The 19,644-nt window shown below is 46.1% G+C and overlaps 1 protein-coding gene across 1 annotated transcript in view; it reads left to right on the top strand.

The window, feature by feature from the left end:
• Window positions 1–518: 518 nt before the first annotated feature.
• LOC142801692 (peptidase M20 domain-containing protein 2-like) overlaps window positions 519–19,644 on the top strand; it is a 28,223-nt gene continuing 9,097 nt past the window's right edge. The window contains exons 1-5 of the mRNA XM_075887552.1: window positions 519–644; window positions 1,705–1,957; window positions 7,401–7,641; window positions 16,443–16,609; window positions 18,110–18,259. Of these exons, the coding sequence (XP_075743667.1) occupies window positions 7,413–7,641; window positions 16,443–16,609; window positions 18,110–18,259 (546 nt within the window). The 5' untranslated portion in view covers window positions 519–644; window positions 1,705–1,957; window positions 7,401–7,412. The remainder of the gene's footprint in view (window positions 645–1,704; window positions 1,958–7,400; window positions 7,642–16,442; window positions 16,610–18,109; window positions 18,260–19,644) is intronic.

A 19,644-nucleotide genomic window follows, 5' to 3' on the forward strand; every position in this document is an offset into this window, starting at 1 on the left:
GAGTGTATGCTTTGACGTTAGCACTTTCGCCTGGATGCAATATCTGCTCTGCCAGTTCGAAAGAAAGGACCAACATCGAAGGCCGCGATAAGGGTTCATCGTGTCTGCAAACACTCTCTTCAACAAGGCACTCCTACTTACTTCCGGCTAAGGAATAGCACCAAGGTCAGTCGTGCGTTTGCCTTTAGTATTCTGTAGGTGTCCGGAATGACTAAAGAAAAAAAAAACAATACAGAGGCGTACACAGCTAACAGCATCTCCATATTTTCACCAGTTATCTCGCGACTCCTAATCAGCCATGAGGTAGCGATCCCTCTATTTTATTACAATAAAGTGTGTGCGAAACGAGTTTGCAGTCCTAAGCGTCGCAGTGGGCAAACAGACAGGCTGGCACTCAACGACATGCAAGATAACAGCGCTTCCTAAAACACCTGATGTGCCTCGGCGCAGCCAAGGAGAGGCTTTCGTTATCGGTGTACTTAGTACACGCATGTCATTTCGTCGCTATCTCGAAGGGCCATCGTTGTAACAGTTTCTCGCAGGCCCAGTGCCCAGCGGTGTACGGTATTATTCGTCCTGTGGGGCTCATCGAATGACCAACCACTTTTCTTTGCCACATTTTTTCACCAGAGAGAGAACAAGAGGTAAGTCTTTGAAAAATTGGAAGCATTGCAGGCAACCACAGAGCATAGTCGTATGGGTGAAATCCGCAATGACTCAGGGAAATGGGGTTTGCTTGAGAAGACGTTGAAAGACAGGCCAGGGGCAGAAATTTTCGCCGCGGTAAGGGGGGGGGGCGGGGCACCCCTTTGAAATGGTCATTATTCGCTTGTATGCAATGGCGAAAAAACTTCGGTAAGGGGAAAGGGCATGAGCCTGGTGTGCCACCCCCAGGTCGCAGGGTGCAGAGAATATAATAATAATAATAATAATAATAATAATAATAATAATAATAATAATAATAATAATAATAATAATAATAATAATAATAATAATAATAATAATAATAATAATAATAATAATAATAATGCTGATGTTGATGGTGATGATGATGATATCTCGTGTTTTAGTTCAAAAACCACTATGTGGGACACCACAGTGCAGGGCTCCGGACACTTAGATCGTCCGTCCCGCTGACCACGCACAGTACACGGGCCATTAGCGTTTCGCCTCCGTCGGAACGCCATCGCCTCGGCGACCTTCGGGTCAGCAGCTGAGCTTCGTAACATCTGTCTCACCACGGCGGACAGGGTGCCGAAAAAGAAGGCGTCATGGTATACGAGGTAGTTAGGTGAAACGAATTATATGCTGGTGGAGCGCACGTGATCAAACTCGCTCCAACATGCGTGAGTGAGTTTGATCGAACGCGCTCCACCACCATATACAATCCACTTCACCTGACTGCGCATCCACTTCACCTGACTGGTTTTGGGACGTTAAACCTCACACACCAACCAAACCGGAATACTATCGACATTTACCAAGCGCCCCTCTGTACGACATGTGGTGGAAATATATCTGGCTCTACCAAATGTTCCTCGATATGGATGGCATCGGAATACTATCTGGCTCTACCTACAGTCTGCCTGTATGACATGTGCCGGAACACTATATGGCTCTACCAAGTGGCCCTTTATATGTCATGTTGGCAGTCAGCGGCAAGGCGGGCCAGCGTCACTGAAACATTTTCTTCATTCTTGGCAGGACACAGTGACAAGCCTGGGAGTTAATCGCTGTTTTCGTCAAGCGCTGACATCATAGACGCTCTTCGGCGCATGCGGCTTCCGAATCCCTGGACACGCCCGTTCTTGGATCTGCATCACTGCAACCTGGTCCGCTTGGTCTCGGTCGTTGTGTGCCGCTAGCAACGTACAGAAAGTCTGCGTTCCCGGCTCGGCACTGCAGTCAGCGGCAAGGCGGGCCAGCGTCACTGAAACGTTTTCTTCATTCTTGGCAGGTGGGTCCCTAATTTTCACCTTGCATATAGTGATTTGGTTATCGCCACTGACTGCGCTGCAATGTCTTCCTTGTGTTCATCATGTACCAAGCCCGTCGAAGGCAAATTCCTGGTGTGCTCGACTTGTAAAGCAAGCTTTCACCTAGGAAAAAACTGTTCCGCAATCACAGACAGCGCTTATATCAAAATGTCTACGGTTAAGCGTGAAACGTGGGCTGTCAGATGTGCAAGTCTGGCATGGGTTCGGGTGATAGCAATGGTTCACTTGTTCCCCAGTTATCTACTGTTAATACCGAATTGGACCAGCTGACTAGCACTGCTGAAATGCTTGTGTCGAAGGTTGAGGAACTGCTCTCTTTCAAAGAAACCTGTGAAAAGATGGTGGGCACTGTGGCAGAAATTCAAACGTCTATTGACTTCCTGTCGGAAAAATACGATTCCATGCTCTCTAATATGACTTGTAACCAAGCCGAAATCTCTCATCTAAGATTTCAGGTGGAATCTGTTTCCCTTACAGTTGCCCATCAAGCTGAAGCTCTTGACAGAACGACAGTGCAAATAAATGAACTAGAGCAATATGGCAGACGTTGTAACTTTTAAATCCATGGTCTCCCTTCTAAACCAGGTGAAAACCTGGGGTCCTTCATTAGTGACTTAGCGGGACTTTTCAACCTAGTAAACTTTCAAGATGAAATATGCAAGGTACATTGTTTGCCAACCCACGATAAATGTACACGCAGACCACCCATTCTTGTGCAAGTACAGAACACTTCAGTAAAAGAAAAATGGCCTCGAGCTCGAAATGGCCTTCGTGATCTTGCCCAGTCCGATAACTTTCCTCGTTTGTTTATTAATGAAAACTTGACACGGATGAGCCGAGAACTCTTCCGATTGACCCGCTCGAAAGGAAAAGAAAAAGGTTATAACTTCGTGTGGACGAGGGACGGAAAGGTGCTAGCAAGAAAAGCTGAAGGACCACCTACCATTCGCATTAAAAAACTGTCAGGTTTGGATAAGCTGGTGTAAACATGGCGGTTATGGAAAGTATCACCTGCACCGACTTCGCGAATGCAGCTAAATTCCTTTCTGGTGCCTCATACGACGGCTTTAAAGTAGCGCATGTCAATATTCGTAGTCTTCGGAAACATTGGAATCAGTCCTGTGCCATCACTTCATCATCTCGCCTAACTTTCTATGCTTTCGTCCTTACTGAAATCAACATTTCATCCGAACAATTCTCACCGTTTGCTCTGCCGGGTCACCAAGCCTTTGATACACACGCCCAACAAGAAAAGAAGGAGGTATTGCCGTTTTTATAAGCAACAAATGGGCAGTTTCACAGCTATCCTTTTCTTTTACACAAGCCGAAGTGTTAGCACTGCGCTAACACGAAGTGTTAGCACTGCGCTTGAACAAGCCCGCTTTTTCGGTGACTCTCTTATCGGTGTACCGGCCTCCCAGTTTCAATACGCGCCTTTTCTTATCTGAACTTGAGTCCACACTATCATCTTTATCGATAGAAGAACATGTGTGCATCATAGGAGACGTCAACATTGACCTTTTGCGTCCCACTGTAGGCCCCGTTGCTGATCATCTAGACAGCCTTTCTAAATGGGGCTTAGAGTGCCGAATAAATCAAGCGACTCGAGAGGAATTTTTGGCTGGAAAGCTCGTCGTGTCGTGCATTGACCACGTTTTCGTGTGTGCGCAGAACCTGCTCACAAAAACCGCAATAGAACAGACGAAGATAGCTGACCATTACTTTGTTTGCGGCTTAATCAGCTGTCCACATATGACGACGATGCCAACTGATACAAAAAAAAAAAAACTAATTTCAGTGCTAGATCCAAAAAAAATTTGATAATCTGGTAGCTCATTATGACTGGAATTCTTTTTTGTCAATAACATCTCCTAGCGATCTCTACGATAAAGTTGTAGAAGCGTTCATAAGCTTAAAAGAAAGTGCGACGCGAACAATACACATTAAACAACGTAAATTGGATAATAAATGGATGTCAACACATTTACTCGCTGCAATAAAAGAAAAGGACTTGCTTTGGACACAATGTAAGCGTTATCCTAACTGTTCCGACTTGTGAGCCAAATTTAAGCAAAGCAGAAACAAGGTTCATGCTATGATTCGCTCGGCTAAACGAACCCATTTCCGAGTCAAATTTAAGGATGCCAGTAAGAGCAGCAAAAAAAAAAAAACATGGGCGTTAATTAACACCTTTAGAGGTGCAAACACTTGCGTCAATAATTTGAATAACTTTTTTCGAGTCAAGCCAATAACGCACAGGATATTGCTGATGAAGTTTAACAACTTTTTCTCTCGAAAAATTAAAAACACAAATTCCCATGTAGTCCCGTGCACTCTACGTCACAGTGTTAGCGAATCGGCTTATCTACCTTCAATCTCACAAGAGGACTTACGATCTATCATTTTCAGTATGAAGTGTAAAAATCTTTCGGTATTGATGGTGTTTCTATAACTGACTTGCGCCGTACATTTGAAAACACCCATGAAGTTCTGCTAGCACTACTAAATCGCAATATTTTAGTGGAGAAATTCCCATAAACTTGAAAAAATCAATAGCTATACCTCTACACAAAAGTGGTGCGCGTGATAAACTTGAAAAGTATCGTCCGATATCAATTCTGCCTTTTACAGCACAGATACTGCAAAAAAACATTTTTGGTAACGATGACAAGCTTTCTCGATAGTCACAACATTTTATCGCCTTGCCAGTATGGTTTTCGACAGGGGAAAAGCACTCGGACCCTATTGGAAGACTTCTCTGATCAGTTGAACGAGGCGTTCGATAACAACAAAGTTGCCTGTGCGCTCCTTCTTGACTGCAGCAAGGCTTTCGATAGTGTCCATCATACCTTGTTATTGGATAAACTTTTCCAGTTAGGGTTTAGGGGTGCCTTCTGGTCTTTGTTGGCAAATTTCCTCCAAGGCAGGCGTCAACTTGTACCCGTTGAACAATCTCACAGCGCGTTCCAAATCATCAAAACCGGCGTTCCACAGGGATAAATTCTTAGTCCGCTGCTATTCAATATTTTTGTAAATGACCTTCACAGCGCGATGCCGGTTTCTCCATATCAATACGCCGACGCTGTGATCGTGACGACTGCAAACAACTTTTATGAGGCGATTACTCTTCAGTCAGCTGCCACTAAAGCCATGGATTGGTTTTGAGATAACCTTATTAATATAAATGTGTCATAAACGAATCTAATCTGTCTCCATAATCCATTGAAGAAGGTAACCCTTGACTATCCTTTCATTTTGCATTGTTCTGACTGTTCATCCTGCTCTTGTAGGCCATAAAAGTATTCATCTGTTGTGAAATACCTTGGCTTATACATTGACAGCGACGTTTCCTGGAACAGTCATCTCGCCTATGTTTGCAAAAGACTTCGCGCTGTGTCATGTCTATTATATAACATAAGATACTACATGCCGTGTTCAGTACGTAAGATGATAGCACACGCTTTAGGTTACAATATACTGCGTTACGGAATAACCATTTACGGACACTGTGCTATCCGATGGTGCAATAGAATAAATAGAATATTGCGTTCGATTAAAAAAAAATATATCTCTTACGACCTGAACATGAATTCTGAGAGAGACATTTTCAAAACGCTGTTTATGCCAAACTTCAATGATCTGTTAATTCAAGCGGTTGTTTTAAAATATTTCTGGTCCAAAGAATTCCTGGTTCCGTATGTTACTTCTCGTTCTTTAAGGCCCAAAGTACGTTACTGGAGGCCGCGGTGTTCAACAAGGTATGGAACTAGAATACGAGTCCATTATGTGGCCCAACCTATTTCAATGAACTACCCCCCCAGCATTTTTCGCAAAAAAACAAAATACAAAAACAAAGAAACTGCTACGGCGTATCTGTCTACAATTGTAATGCATGTAGTGTGTTATTTCATATACACTCATTCGCAAACATGATGCTGCACAATCATCCAGTGTGGTACTTTGCTTAAGAAACATTTGCTCTAATTCTGTTTTTTTTTCCTTTATACCTTTTCACTTTCCATTGCTGTAACTATTGTATAATGCTTGTAACTATTGCTTGTATGCCCTGTTGTTTCTAATCTTATATGCACGTTGTTTTTTGTCCTATCATCCCTCTTAGGTCATGAAATACGATCATGTAACTCGTCCGGTTTGTTTTGCTGTCTGCCAGGCTCTACCACGCAAGCCACCAATTGGCAGGCCTAGTCACATGTACTGTTTTAATTGAAGAAATAAAAATTATTATTATTATTATTATTATTATTATTATTATTATTATTATTATTATTATTATTATTATGTACCGGAACAATATCTGGCTTTATCGGCCTTGATTCAAGTTCCATCTTTGCCGTGCACCCTCACCCTGACCTGCTGCTGTCGTGCTGCCTGCGCTCCGTTTGTGGCGACTATAGAGTTTCCTATATATACACTAGAGGGAACTATAGCGCTAGTGTCTATGATAACTGCAACACACGGTGCTTCAGCGAGCATGGGAATGAATGGGTAGTACATAGATTTGTCTAATCTTCGTACTTATGCTTCCGTGTGGCTTCGCGTGGCTTGGATTTGTTTTGTCATGAAACAAAAAAAAAAACGGCAGGTTTTCAGCTGTTGCACTTCACTACCTTAACCTTTTAAGCTCACCATTTAAAAAGGGCTCATGAAGTTCGCAACCACCCGTTCTTTCATTCGAAACAAAACCAAAACACGGAAATAAAAAAAGCCACAAGCGTGTACAAAGCCCGCAAGTACAAAGGCTAGGCATATGCTTGTACTACCTGCCATTCCCATGGTCGCTGAACGATCGCAGCGCTAGAAGTTAATTTTGGGAAACTTTATGATGATGACATCTTCGACAATCAAGGACGGAGGCTACTCTTGGTCAATATAATCACGAATGATTGGATATTTGAAAGTTGTTCGTTTCTGTGACAATGCCTTCCTCAATCTCTTCACGGACTATTGCCGATGGCGTACGATGACTACAAAAAGAGCTCATATCGAGTAGAGATGGTCGTTACAAAAATTTAGCATCAGTGCAGCAAGTAGATGAAGTGAGAGGGCTGCTTAAGTAAAACCACAATCAGGAGTTGTTAGGGCGACTACTGGAAAGTAAACCACACCGTAAGTAAACCACAATCGGAGGCGGTCAGGACGAGTACTGGAAACCAGGATGTAGCTTAGGACCAGAAGTGGGTAACAAAATTCGCGTGCGAGGAAACTTGCATAACAGAAGTTGTGTATTACCTCGATGTCACGTGGCAGGGTACGGAAGAGATGTCAAGCGGATGACCACGTATACGACACGCCACATGGTCTTGTATACGCCAAATCATTGCCTTCATGCAATCTCAAATTGATGGCCGAGTTCTCTCCCGATTTCTTTTTCGCTTGTTGCAGGAGCCATCTAAGATGGGCTCTTTTGACACAAACGGGACCTATGCCCGTGGAATCGTGGACGAAGCGGTCTTGTCTCGAACCGAAGCCTTGCACGCCGTGGGTCGCTTCCTGTGGGAGAACCCGGAGATACGCTTCGAGGAGCACAAGGCGCACGACACGTTGTGCGCCTTCCTCGAGGGCGAGGGATTCGACGTACGCCGACACCACTTCCTGGACACGGCGTTCCGCGCGGAGTACGGGGGTAACTATATGCAATGCTCTATCGTCAGCACAGCAAAATGCAGGGACATTTGATAAAGTTAGTGTCACAGAGAAATATCTTTCGAGTTAACCCATTCAGCAGCTTTGCACTATTGATGATATTACGGTCTCAATGTTAGAAAAACACTGACACGATTTGAAGACAACGCAAAAGGTTCGTTACCTAGGTATGCAGTGTCAACGCTCTCCCCACACTGGAGACCGACAACGCGTACAAACTGTCTTATTTTGATTTTGAAGCTTTGTCGCTGAGCATCTGGAAGCTGGTTCCCCGGCAGGGGACATTATCCCGACGAGTCGATACATTTTCTGAGTTGGCGAGCTCTGCGTCCTGCGCGCAGCCTAAATCGCAGAAATCACTGTCAGGGTCACTGTACGACAGTTCAACCATCGTTGTTACCTCCACCACGAGCAGATGACATATTTGCCATTCGAACGTCACCATGATATATATATTCATGGGACCTGCTGTCACGCGTCATTGAGGAGACGCCCCCATGATACCGAAACCGAAAGAAAGGGCAAAAACTATATTTGATGCGTTATCAAGCACATCCGTTTTAGGTTTCTCGACACCAGAACTTTCATTTAAAGCAACAATTAAAAAATTAAATTTTCGTTGGTACTCCTTTAACGCTCGTTAATGTCAAGGCTCGCCGCATATGAAATGGTAACGATCGTTGAATTATCGATTGCATTAAATAATAATACTGTTTAACTGTAATAGTTCGAAAAATACCCATCAACTGGGATGATCAATCACCCTCTGAATGCGACTAACTTAAGTGAGCCGCACATTATATTAACGGCCTCTTGCTTACTCACGGCACCACCACCTTATATACACTTTTCAAAGCAAGACACGTTATCTTATACGTAGGCTGCACTTCCCGGTAGGAGGGAGCTCGTCCCTCTTTATAGAAAATGGATCACACTCCGTTGCTCCGCCATGGACCTGTGAATCATAACTGTTATCTTGAATTACGGACAGAAGCGATGTGTCATGTAGGTACGTGCTGAAAAGGCTGAGCCTTTCCCAAGCTCCGCCGTTGTGAACGAATATGTTTACTTTCTGTTCCGAGTCATATTGTGGCTTCAGACAGGAGCAAAGACATTCCGATTAGTTACTTTAGCTTCACTACATCTCTGAGGCCAGATAACTATAGCTTGTCTACCCACGGAAGTATTTTGTGCGATTCTTCCATGACGAGACACAAAGAGAGAGAGAATAAAAATATTTGCCCCCACCTACCCGAAGAGAATCGCGAGCAAATGCGAATGCATTTCTTGCGCCGAGAGTACATGGCGTAGTAATTTTAATGGCATAAATTGATGACGAGGCGAGGATTTGTACCGTAACCATTTATTTACACATTCATAGGCCAGCGAAAGGTCGAGGGGGCACGCGCTTGACTCCATTCATATATACGTGCCACGGCCGCTGCATGAAAAGCGCACGTACGAGCGAGCGGGCGGGAGAGTGGGGCGCAGGGAGGAGAGAGAGCGATCTTTAAGAGAAGTAGCGGCGAAGCGCTGCACATACTCTCTCCTTCACTCTCATAGGCACTGGGCCGTGCTCCCGACCAGGCTGCAGAAATTGGGTGCCTTTCTCCTCTTCTAACCACTACCACCACCACTCTCACACGCAGGAGCTCCACTGAGCTTCCGCGATGCGAGTGTCTTCACACGCCAGAGCGCGCTCCTCCTCTCCACTCGCTCTCCGCTACACTGTGTGGTTATGAAAAAGAAAAGAGAAAAGTGCCGCGCGTAACTTTGTATGTAACTGTCTGTATGTAACCTCAACAGGGGGGCACAAGGATAGGGCAGTGGGAATAAAAGGGATACGTAAAGAAAAGGCAAGAGAAAAAATGGTAGGACCCATTCCCTCCGCCTTTCCCAGCACGCGCCCGAACCACCTCCGCCCACACCACCAGCTCCGGTTGCTATAGGGGCGAGGATAAGCGCGCTCGGCCACAGTTGTTGCTATGGGATAGGGAGTGAGAGCGGAGAGATAACACCTGAAGGTGCGCGGACACCGACAGACGCCTGACATGCCCCAACTAACAAATGCCTTCGCACTGAAAAAAACGCAGACGCCCGGACTTCAAAGAATTTACAGTGACAGTTCGAGAAACTCCGGAAGCGTATAGCCCTCGAACTTCCGTTGCTATTGGTTTCAACTTTAAGTTATTGACACCTCTTTACGAACGTGCTACCAAAGTTCCAGGGGAACTAGTGGCACAGTGAGAAATGGAATATTTTACTGTTACTGAAGCTCTACGTAAATACACCTTTGCACAACAGGAAACACAAGAACTTGTGCTGGGAGGTGCATACAGCCATATTTAATGTCTAATGAAAACATAGTCACTGGCGAATCACCATAATGGTACGAATGTGCCTACGCGACATGTGCACTTGTTCTTTCATGTTCCTATGCATTGGTTCAATCACTGCGAGCAAGCGTTAATGTGACGTATATCACGGAACAACGCAGCGTGATAACAATCCAGTCCACTGTACATGATTGATTTATTTGTAGGGTTTAACGTCCCAAAACCACCATATGATTATGAGAGACGCCGTAGTGAAGGGCTCCGGAAATTTCGACCACCTGGGGATCCTTAACGTGCACCCAAATCTGAGTACACGGGCCTACAACATTTCCGCCTCCATCGGAAATGCAGCCGCCGCAGCCGGGATTCGATCCCGCGACCTGCGGGTCAGCAGCCGAGTACCTTAGCCACTAGACCACCGCGGCGGGGCCCAGTCCACTGTACAACTGGTCCTAGAAGATAAGCCACGTACAAGATGTCCCTATATATAGTGGACACCTTTAAAATAGATGTGCTATCAGAGGATCCTGTCTTTTTAGGACATGAGAGCTACGTCGAGGCATAAATACTTTGCCGCAGGTAAAGTGACATCGATGTGGCTAATTAACAGAAGCTAGTTCATTAACTTTTGACAATATTGACCCGAGGACAACTATTTATATGGGAACTTTCTAGTCGAGGGTTTCGTGGTAAACTCAGTTTTTTTAGAAGTCACAAAAGTCGCACATAGATTTAGATATCCGTAACAAGTTTTGATAGACATATCAAAATAGACCACGCCTGGAGCATTAGAAACGCGGTGACTGTTGCGTCAGACAGGAACTTTCCGGGCCAAGAAAATGACGAACTTTGAACCGAAGTGCGTCAAAGCAGAACCTGCTGTGCAAATACGCCAGTAGTCTGCAAATAGACAAGCAGCTCTCTCATTCTTGGCGTGTGATATTCGGTGCTGTGTACAAGGAAAAAATTCCCACCTCCCCGAAGGGAATCGTGAGAAAATACGAAGGCATTTCTTGGTCTGAGAGAGGGTACCGTTGCCGTCAGAAATTTACCTTCACCGATTTCTGCCATCGCCCTGAGAGGCGCCGAACCAGCAAACGGTCGAGCGTGAGAAGCAAGTGGACGGGAGAGTGGGGAGCCAGCGTTCTCAGCTCAGCGTTGCTGTTTCACAGCGGCGTCTCCAGCACACATTTCCGGATATTCTTGAAAGGCGCCCAGCCCGCGAGAAGACATTCTCGAAATAAAGAAGGGTGAAGAGTGGGGTTGAGAGACACAGAAACTGTCTCTCAAGCGAGAAAACCACAACCGCGACACTTGGTCGAGAAGGGGGAAAAGGGTAGGGGAAGAATTAGAGGGGAGTGAGAGGCATGGGTGTTGTGGGGGAGGGTAGTATAACAAGAGATTTGGAGCTAACACACATGGTCGAGAGTGAGGCGCGAGCGTATGGGAGAGTGGGGTGCAGGGAGGAGAGAGCGAATGGCGAGAGAAGGAGCGGAGAAGCGCTGCGCCGACGCTCTCTCACACCTCATGCCGCGCTTGCTAGGGGCGACGGTATGCGTGCGCGCTCGCAGCTGTTGCAATGAAAGGAGGAGTGAGAGCGGAGAGATAACACCTGCCGGCGCGCGGACACCGCCGCGGACAAGGCCGGATGCCTGACATAGCCCGACTAAGAAATGCATTCGCATTTGAAAAAACTCCCAAGCATTTCCCCGAGGGTGAACATGGTTAAGTGCGAATACACGGGGTGATGCTATGAGGGGTATTTATTAATTCGCACTACTATATTTATTAATCACACTATGGTGCCTTTATGGTGTAATGGTTCCTGGAAATCGCAATTTGATCACACGGGGGAGTTTACGTTAACTCACTGGCGAATACCAACGGATTTTAACTTTACTCCCCCTCACGACCCGCTCTCGACGGGAGACTGAGAGAGAAGGCGGGCGCGCGAGAGAGGGGTGCGCGCGCAGCTGCAGCGAGCGAGGAGAGCGGAGGAGCGAGCGAAGGGGGAGGGGGTATAAGGCGCGTTACTGACACCGATATCAGCGTCGCGTCCGTGGCTTATTCGGTAGAGCGTCGCGCTGCGGCCCGCCAAGTCATCTTTCTTTTAAAGATAGAGAGAAGACTGCGGACGCCGCCGACGGCGGTGGATGGTTTGGGGTCGCTTATGAAGTGTATTCACACTTAAAAAGCAGTGCCCACCTTTTCTTTCCCTGTACAGCGTACAACTCAGCAGCAGCCACTACGGCGTTTTTCGCTTCAGGCAGGAGGAATAGTTAGAAATCGATAAGCACGGCACATTGAATGCAAAAAAAAACAAGGTGTCCAATTGTGTAGATTGGAGCACTTGCTGTTTTTCTTTTAACCAAATTCTGCTTCGATGAGGCTTGCTTCAAATTTCGTCACATCCTTGACACGGGAAGTTATGTGCTGACGTAATAGAGTGGCCGCGTTTGCTACGAGTCAGACGTGGTCAGCTGGTTGTCATTAAAATTCGACAATGAATATATCAAATTACTAGCAACTTTCATAGCTTCTAAAAGAATGCGCATGCCACAGCTTTTCATTTACTACAACTTTTCATCACGAGCAGCTTCTCCTAATAGAATTACAATATACTGAGTTTTTGTAATTAGCAACTTCTATGACAAATTGTATGTGGTTCATTCATTCATTCATTCATTCATTCATTCATTCATTCATTTTTATTTCCTTGAAGACCCCTTGCGGGGCATTACATAAGGGGTGGGTACATAAAAATTGAGCAGAAAACAATCGTTTGTCCTAAAGTGAAAGATGATTAGTGATACTGGTTGTGAAGGTAGAAGTACAAGTCATGGCAGGAATGTCGCCTGAAAGGCCATTCCAGGCAACTGCTGTGCGAGGAAAAAAAGATGTTGAAAAGGTAACGGTGCGTGCACGTGGGCGTGCGACTTGAAGAGGATGATTAGTTCGTTGAGAGATGTGCACTGGGGGAACAAAATAAGGTGGCATGCGCATCGAGCTGTGAAAAAACTTATGAAATAACGAAAGACTGGCGATACGGCGGCGGAGGGAAAGGAGGGGCAGTTGAAGTTCTGCCTTTAGTGAAGATACGCTGACGTCATGGGAGTAAGAATTATTGATAAACCTAGCGGCACGGTTTTGAATACACTCAAGGGCGTCTTCAAGATAGACCTGTTGCGGGCTCCAGATTGGGGAAGCATATTCAAGTTTAGTTCTAATAAGGCTTTTGTAAGCTAATAATTTTACATTTCTAGGTGCGTTACGTAGATGACGTCGCAAGAATCCCAATGTTTTGTTTGCCGATGATATGACTTTCGTGATATGCAAACCCCATGTAAGATCGTTGCAGAGTGTGACCCCCAGATATTTAAAAGAATTAACAGTTTCAACTGGAACATTACTGATGGAATATGGAAAAACAAGTGGAGAACGGTGGCGGGTGAAGGATAAGGCTTTGCATTTGTGAGGGTTAAGTTCCATTAGCCAATCATCGCACCATTGTTTTACATTGTTAAGATCACTCTGTAGAGCTAATTGATCAGAAGCGTTACAAACAGTGTGGTAAATAACACAATCGTCGGCAAACATTCGGATTTTACAGGATACATGAGTTGGGAGATCGTTAATAAATATCAGGAATAAAATCGGGCCCAGAACCGACCCCTGCGGGACACCAGATGTTACCGGAAGTGAAGTAGAGGTAGCGTTGTTGACAAAGACAGCTTGAGTGCGCTTACTTAAAAATTCACGGATCCACTTTAGGACGTAGGGGTGTAGGTTTAAGCGGGAAAGTTTCAACAGAAGGCGTTTATGGGGTACTTTATCGAATGCTTTCGCAAAGTCCAGGAATATGGCATCAGTCTGTACGTTAGAATCCAAGTTAATATGCAAGTCGTGCGAAAACATAGTACTTCCCCCTCGACGAGGTGCTCGCATGCGAGACGGACATGGGCGTAACCGTCATATGATGGTTTCAGAGGATCTGCATTGTCAAAAGACTAACAAAATTATGGACCATCGCCCTGAAAATAACCCTGATGGAATGCGGAGCAGCAGTGGTGCGCGCGGCGTTGACCCGGTTGAAATGGGAGTCGACGCGGGGGCTGGAAGAATGGTCGAAACTCGCTGTAGCGTTTAACAGAGTAAACGTTTGTTTGAAACACAGACACGGGAGGCGGGTTGCGTTTTGTTTAAGTTTCATCGCAGAAGTTTCATCGCAGATATAGAGCCGAAAAGGTGTTTCCACTCGACGTGCGGTCATTCATTGCGGGTAGTAGAGAGGGTGAAGCGAGCGGACTGAGGAACCGGCAGCTGCGGGTGCTGCGGCGAGCGGGCTGCGGGTGAAGGAGAGAGTGACGTCAATGCGTAGCTGCGGCGTGACCTACTTGGCAGTATTCCAACACTCGCGGTGAGAAAAACGCTGCGTGTTCGTACGGACGCACGTAAGTACGGTGTTACACACGTGAATCAAAAAGCTGCTTCGCATTTAAAACATCCTGTATATATCTTGAGGTATGGTTGAACTAGGACTACCGCTGGATGCTAAGTAACGTTTCGAGAGGTGAACTTGTCTTGGTCAGGCACGAAACAGCCTTCCTCAGCTGTTGCCGGTGAAGATAAGTCCTTTTGTCGAAACGTTGGCCTCAGCAAAATTTCTTTACCGACAATTTCTTCTCACTATTAAGCCTCTGTCGTCACGAGCAAATCTGTCTTGTTCGGCTTCCGTAGACAGGCTTTGCATCTGAGGCATCTTATTGCGACAGCAATAATATAGACGCTCCAGCTGCATTTCCGCCATCGCCGTGAGCTTCACTGAGCTTCCGTAATAATTCCAAGGGCGATAGCGCATCCCCACGCGTTGTAGGTTCTATGTGCGAGTGAAAGCGTGTGTGAGTAACCTACAATCGCGGCTTAAGCGAAGAGGTGATACACCAGCTGTTTTAGGGGCGAAGCTCCTTATAGCGGCACCCGTTCGTCCCCCGTAGTATGTAACAAGTAAAACATTTTGACCTCCAAGGTGGTGCCGGTGAGAGACTTCTGTGCGTTGTTGAACAATAAAAAATAGTGCTCAATATACATGTCAATGGCTGCTAATGGGGAATGAGAGACAGGAGCATTCGGCTTTTAGTTAACGCGCAGGCTGCGATCACCATTAGCAGCCATTGGCATGTACATTGAGCACTATCTGACAAGAAAAGGTTGCTACGTTATACTCGCTGGGTGTAACCTCCTTAGCTTTAGAAAGGTTTAGCGAGCGTTGAGCCGCAGTGCCATGAATACAATGAACTTGTATATACCATGAATGAACTCGAGGTGGTTAAAAATGGGAAGTAGATACGAAGCGCAAGCCGTAAGAAAGTAAAAGCCGAATTATCCGCCTCTCATTTCCCATTAGCAGCCATTGGCATGTACATTGAGCACTATCTGACTGAAAAAGTTTGCTACGTCATACTCGCTGGGCGTAACCTCCTTGGTTTTCGAAAGGTTTAGCGAGCGTTCGGCCGCAGTGCTATTAATACAGTGAACTAGTATATACCATGAACTCGAGGTGGTTAAAGGTGGGAAGTGGACCCGAAGCGCAAGCCGTAAGAAAGTGTGCGTGTGCCATCTCTCGTTTAGTCCTTGGAATGTCCGCTGGATGGCGTTGCTTCTATATGGGGAATATGTGATGAAAAAATGCGAGATGGTGGTACTTGGAGTGTTGAATAGATGGACGAACGGACACATAGACAGATGCATGGATGGACGCATGAACGGACGCAGGGGCGGGTGCATGGACGAACGCAGGGACGGACGCACGAACAGACGCACGGACGGACGGGCTGATGGACGCATGGATGGTCACACTGACGGACGCATGGACGGACGGAATCAAGAACGAATGGACGGATGAATTCTTCGCCCCACTCTCCGTCATTCACTCCGTGGATATGCTGCCATTTTTTTTTATTTGCGCCAAAGGCTCATTGAAACCAGGCAAGCCAATGGGAGGGACGGGAGAGGGCTGCGTAGCTTCAGCAGAAACTGCGTACTCTGAACGGCCAGGTGTGTTCGCGCGTACCTTGTCTTGAAAGGAATCGACGACCCACTCATAACTTTGTGTGTTCGCGTGTACCTTGTCTTAAAAGGAATCGACGACCCACTCGTACCTTTGTCCGTCCTGCTTTTTCATCATTGAATTTGCGTTGAAACGGCAGACAGTGTGGAGATCGCTTCGCTGACTGCAGCGGCGGCATTTCCTTACGCCAGCGTTTTGTTGATCTACGCCACGTCGTATTTAGAGGAGTTGGGCCTTATTTCATGTAATATTCTGATTTGTTGCTCTCGCATTCATTGCTTCACTCTTGCGAAACCGTTACTTGTTTTATGTAGGTTTGCTGTGCGGGACTCTGTCACAGCGTGATAGCAACTGGCCATTCGTGTAAAACATGCGCAGAGGGCTCCCCTGTGGTGGCGCTGCTGTGCGAGTACGATGCCTTGCCCGGCCTCGGACACGCTTGCGGGCACAACCTGATTGCCGAGAGCGCTATCGCCGCTGCGGTCGCAGCAAAGGAGCTTATCGTTCGTAAGAACAAGTTGAGCGACGTCCCCTTCAAGGGGAAGGTGAGCACCGATCTAAGATTTTGAAAGCGATTTTTTTTTTCTTTGAGGTACTACTCTTGAAGTGCTGGCCATAAATTGTAATTACGAGTGCAACAATTTGCTCGTGTTAGCGATTGCGTGGTGTTCTATTCAAGCAGTGATAATGAGTCTTTTCTTCACCTTCGTCTTTTAACATTAAAGCATTTTGTGACGAGGTCCACCACATTTGACGTATTCCCGTCCTGAATAGGACGTAAAATATGTACAAAAATTGCTAAAAAAACTACATGAAGAGGTCCAGTCGCCAGGACTTGAACGTACGAACCAACGCTCCGCAACGCGCGGCGTGAACGGACTGAGCCGCAAAGCGTACGTTAATTAGCTAGTTAACAGTGAGCTATATATATACTACACCATTTGTTGTCTTCACCAGCGAGATGGCACAAAGGGTGCGAAGGGCGCGCTTTAAAAGTCGTCGTCACGCACGATGCGATGCGCGCGTGCGCTTATGTCGTGATGGGTTGTTTGTACTTCTTCAGCTTTCACCGCAAGAGAGCGTTGAAGTTACAGGGCACGGAGGTCACTTCGCTCGCTCCGGTCATGGTCCACCATACTCCGGTGGCCGCGCTTGCTAAAAGAGCGCGCTGCTTACACAAAAAGTAGCAATTGTGACAGTTAGTTCGCACTCGCCCTGTGTTTACTTGAGCATTCGTTCCGTGCGACTTTCTTTGTGCTGGAGCAGAGCACTTTAAGTATCAGGCTGTGACATTGTTTGCGCTCGTCCTATGTTGGTTCCATTCGTGCATTCTTTCTGCTTGAGAAACGTGCTGCAAGTTCTGAATGGCTATGAGTGGCTATAGCCATTCCTCGCGTGACATTACCTTCGACCTTGTGGCGAAAAAATGCTCAATAAACACTCAGCTACCTCTTTGAAAAGGCGTTACATTCTTATGTTATACCGATCTTTGTGACAGAGGGAACAGTGTAGTTTTTTGGAAAGTCGTGAACTTTGTAACGTCATGATAGGCCGAATGTGTGACGCATACATGTGCTGAAGCACATAAATTTTGATAACTGGGTTTATGATTTAGGAGAGGGAAACATGATGCGTGGTCTCTGAAAAGTAATGTACTCTGAGCGCTCTTTAGCTATGCTTAATTGACTCTACTGTCGTCGTTAGTTCAGCGGACTAGTCAAGTTCACAAATAAGTACGTTAATTAAGTAGGATTTGTGTGAACGCACTTTCTGAGACTATAACTAAAGGTGAATAACTTGTCTTGATTATGTCTTGATTCATTCAAAATTATAATTACGCGATCGGTGTTTGGCGAGCAGATTTTCAATCAGCGTCATTGTTTGGGCGGTGGAGACCTCAGATCATCAGTGTCTGCTTATAGCGTTCAATATTCTGCACTTTTACGCCTTTATATCACTTAAGTTTTCCCCCTCTATATCTTTTTTTGCTTCTTTTTTATGGAATTGATATGTCCGCCCGGCAATCGTCACCTCCGGCCTCTCAGATAGTAGTGCTGGGCACACCCGCCGAAGAAGGCGGCATGGGGAAAGATCTGTTGCTGCGTGCTGGCGCAATGGACGACATCGACGCTGCGCTCATGGCGCACCCCGAAAACAGGTCCGTCCTAAGGATGCGATTGTCGTCCAGAAGTGGGGTAAGTACCGCGTTATTGGGCAATACTGTTCACGAAGCAGATTAATTATTAGTTTTCCTGGGGTTTCCCGTGTCACAACCATTATACATGATTGAGGCGCACCCAGGGGAGAAATCTGGATTGATTTGACAGTGTGTTTTTTTTTTTGCGTGCGCCAACGTGTAAGTACATGAATGTTCTTGAATTTCGCCTTATCGTAAACGCAGCCGCTGTGGCTGGAAATTGGACCGGCGTTAGGGTGGCCAGAACGGACATACTATATAGAGCTCAGCAGCGTGGCACCTTTTACCTATAGGGTTGCCGGATTTGGCTACTTTACGCCAGATTGGCTACGTTGCAAAGGCCACGGAGACAGCAAAAAAATGACGTTGGCTACTTTGTAACTATTCTTTTGGCACAGGCATAAACAGATGATGTACATGAAAACCAAGTGCAGCTATAGAAAAAAAAGTGTTTAAGGGTTCATTCACACTGCCGGCTGCGGCTCCCTATAGGTGTAATCGCATTTTTTGTACTGCCTTGGTTTTCACACTATTAATGGAACTCATACAGGTTAGGCAGCGCTGTAACGTGACTGGCGCGGGACTTGCTTAGGCTTTCTAGCCGCTATCCGCCTCACGCGCTAATGCTCTGAGCTGTATAGGTGGCGAACTTGGTGAAAAGTGGATGCACTCGGCTCATGGAAGCCTTGCGCAGAGCGCATGCATCTCGCTATTTTTGCACTAATTTTCCATTCCGGTTTATTATTTTCACTGCCGGCACTGCTGCACTTGTCAGCCATAACGTTTCTTTATCGACTGTTCTGTTTCATCATTTTTTTTAATGACAGGCCAGGTTTCATCACTGTTTGCACGCACGATGTACTGCACGAGTTTCTTGCGTGAATGCATTTGAGCTGCTGTTTGCGTGATACGTTAACACAAACCAAATAAGAAAATATGTGCACGCGAAAGGCCCAGCCGCTCTTGAACGGCACCTTCCTAGTATGCCGGCACTCGCATCCTGAAGTTGAGGACGTGAGTGCCGGCATACTAGCAATGGAAGTCTGGATCAAAATGTAAACTTACCGGGATGCATCAGGTCAGCTCATATTGTTTTACTCAATTTTGGTGTGATAACCATTGCTGTGATGCATATGCGCGCAGCCGCTGTGGCTTAAATTAGACCGGCGTTAGGGTGGTCAGAACGGGCGTATTGGAGCTCAGCAGCATGGCACCTTACCTAGGGTTGCCAGATTTGGCTACTTTACGCCAGATTGGCTACAATGCATTCTAAGGAGTCAGGTTGTGGTGATAATTCAACGAAATTGAAATCATGTTTGGTTATTTTTTGGCTCAAAAACAAAAAAACAAAAAAAATAACGGCTGCCGGTTGGCTACTGCTCT

This window comes from Rhipicephalus microplus, chromosome 1 (assembly GCF_043290135.1).
Source record: "Rhipicephalus microplus isolate Deutch F79 chromosome 1, USDA_Rmic, whole genome shotgun sequence".
In the NCBI taxonomy this organism is placed as follows: Eukaryota; Metazoa; Arthropoda; class Arachnida; order Ixodida; family Ixodidae; genus Rhipicephalus; species Rhipicephalus microplus.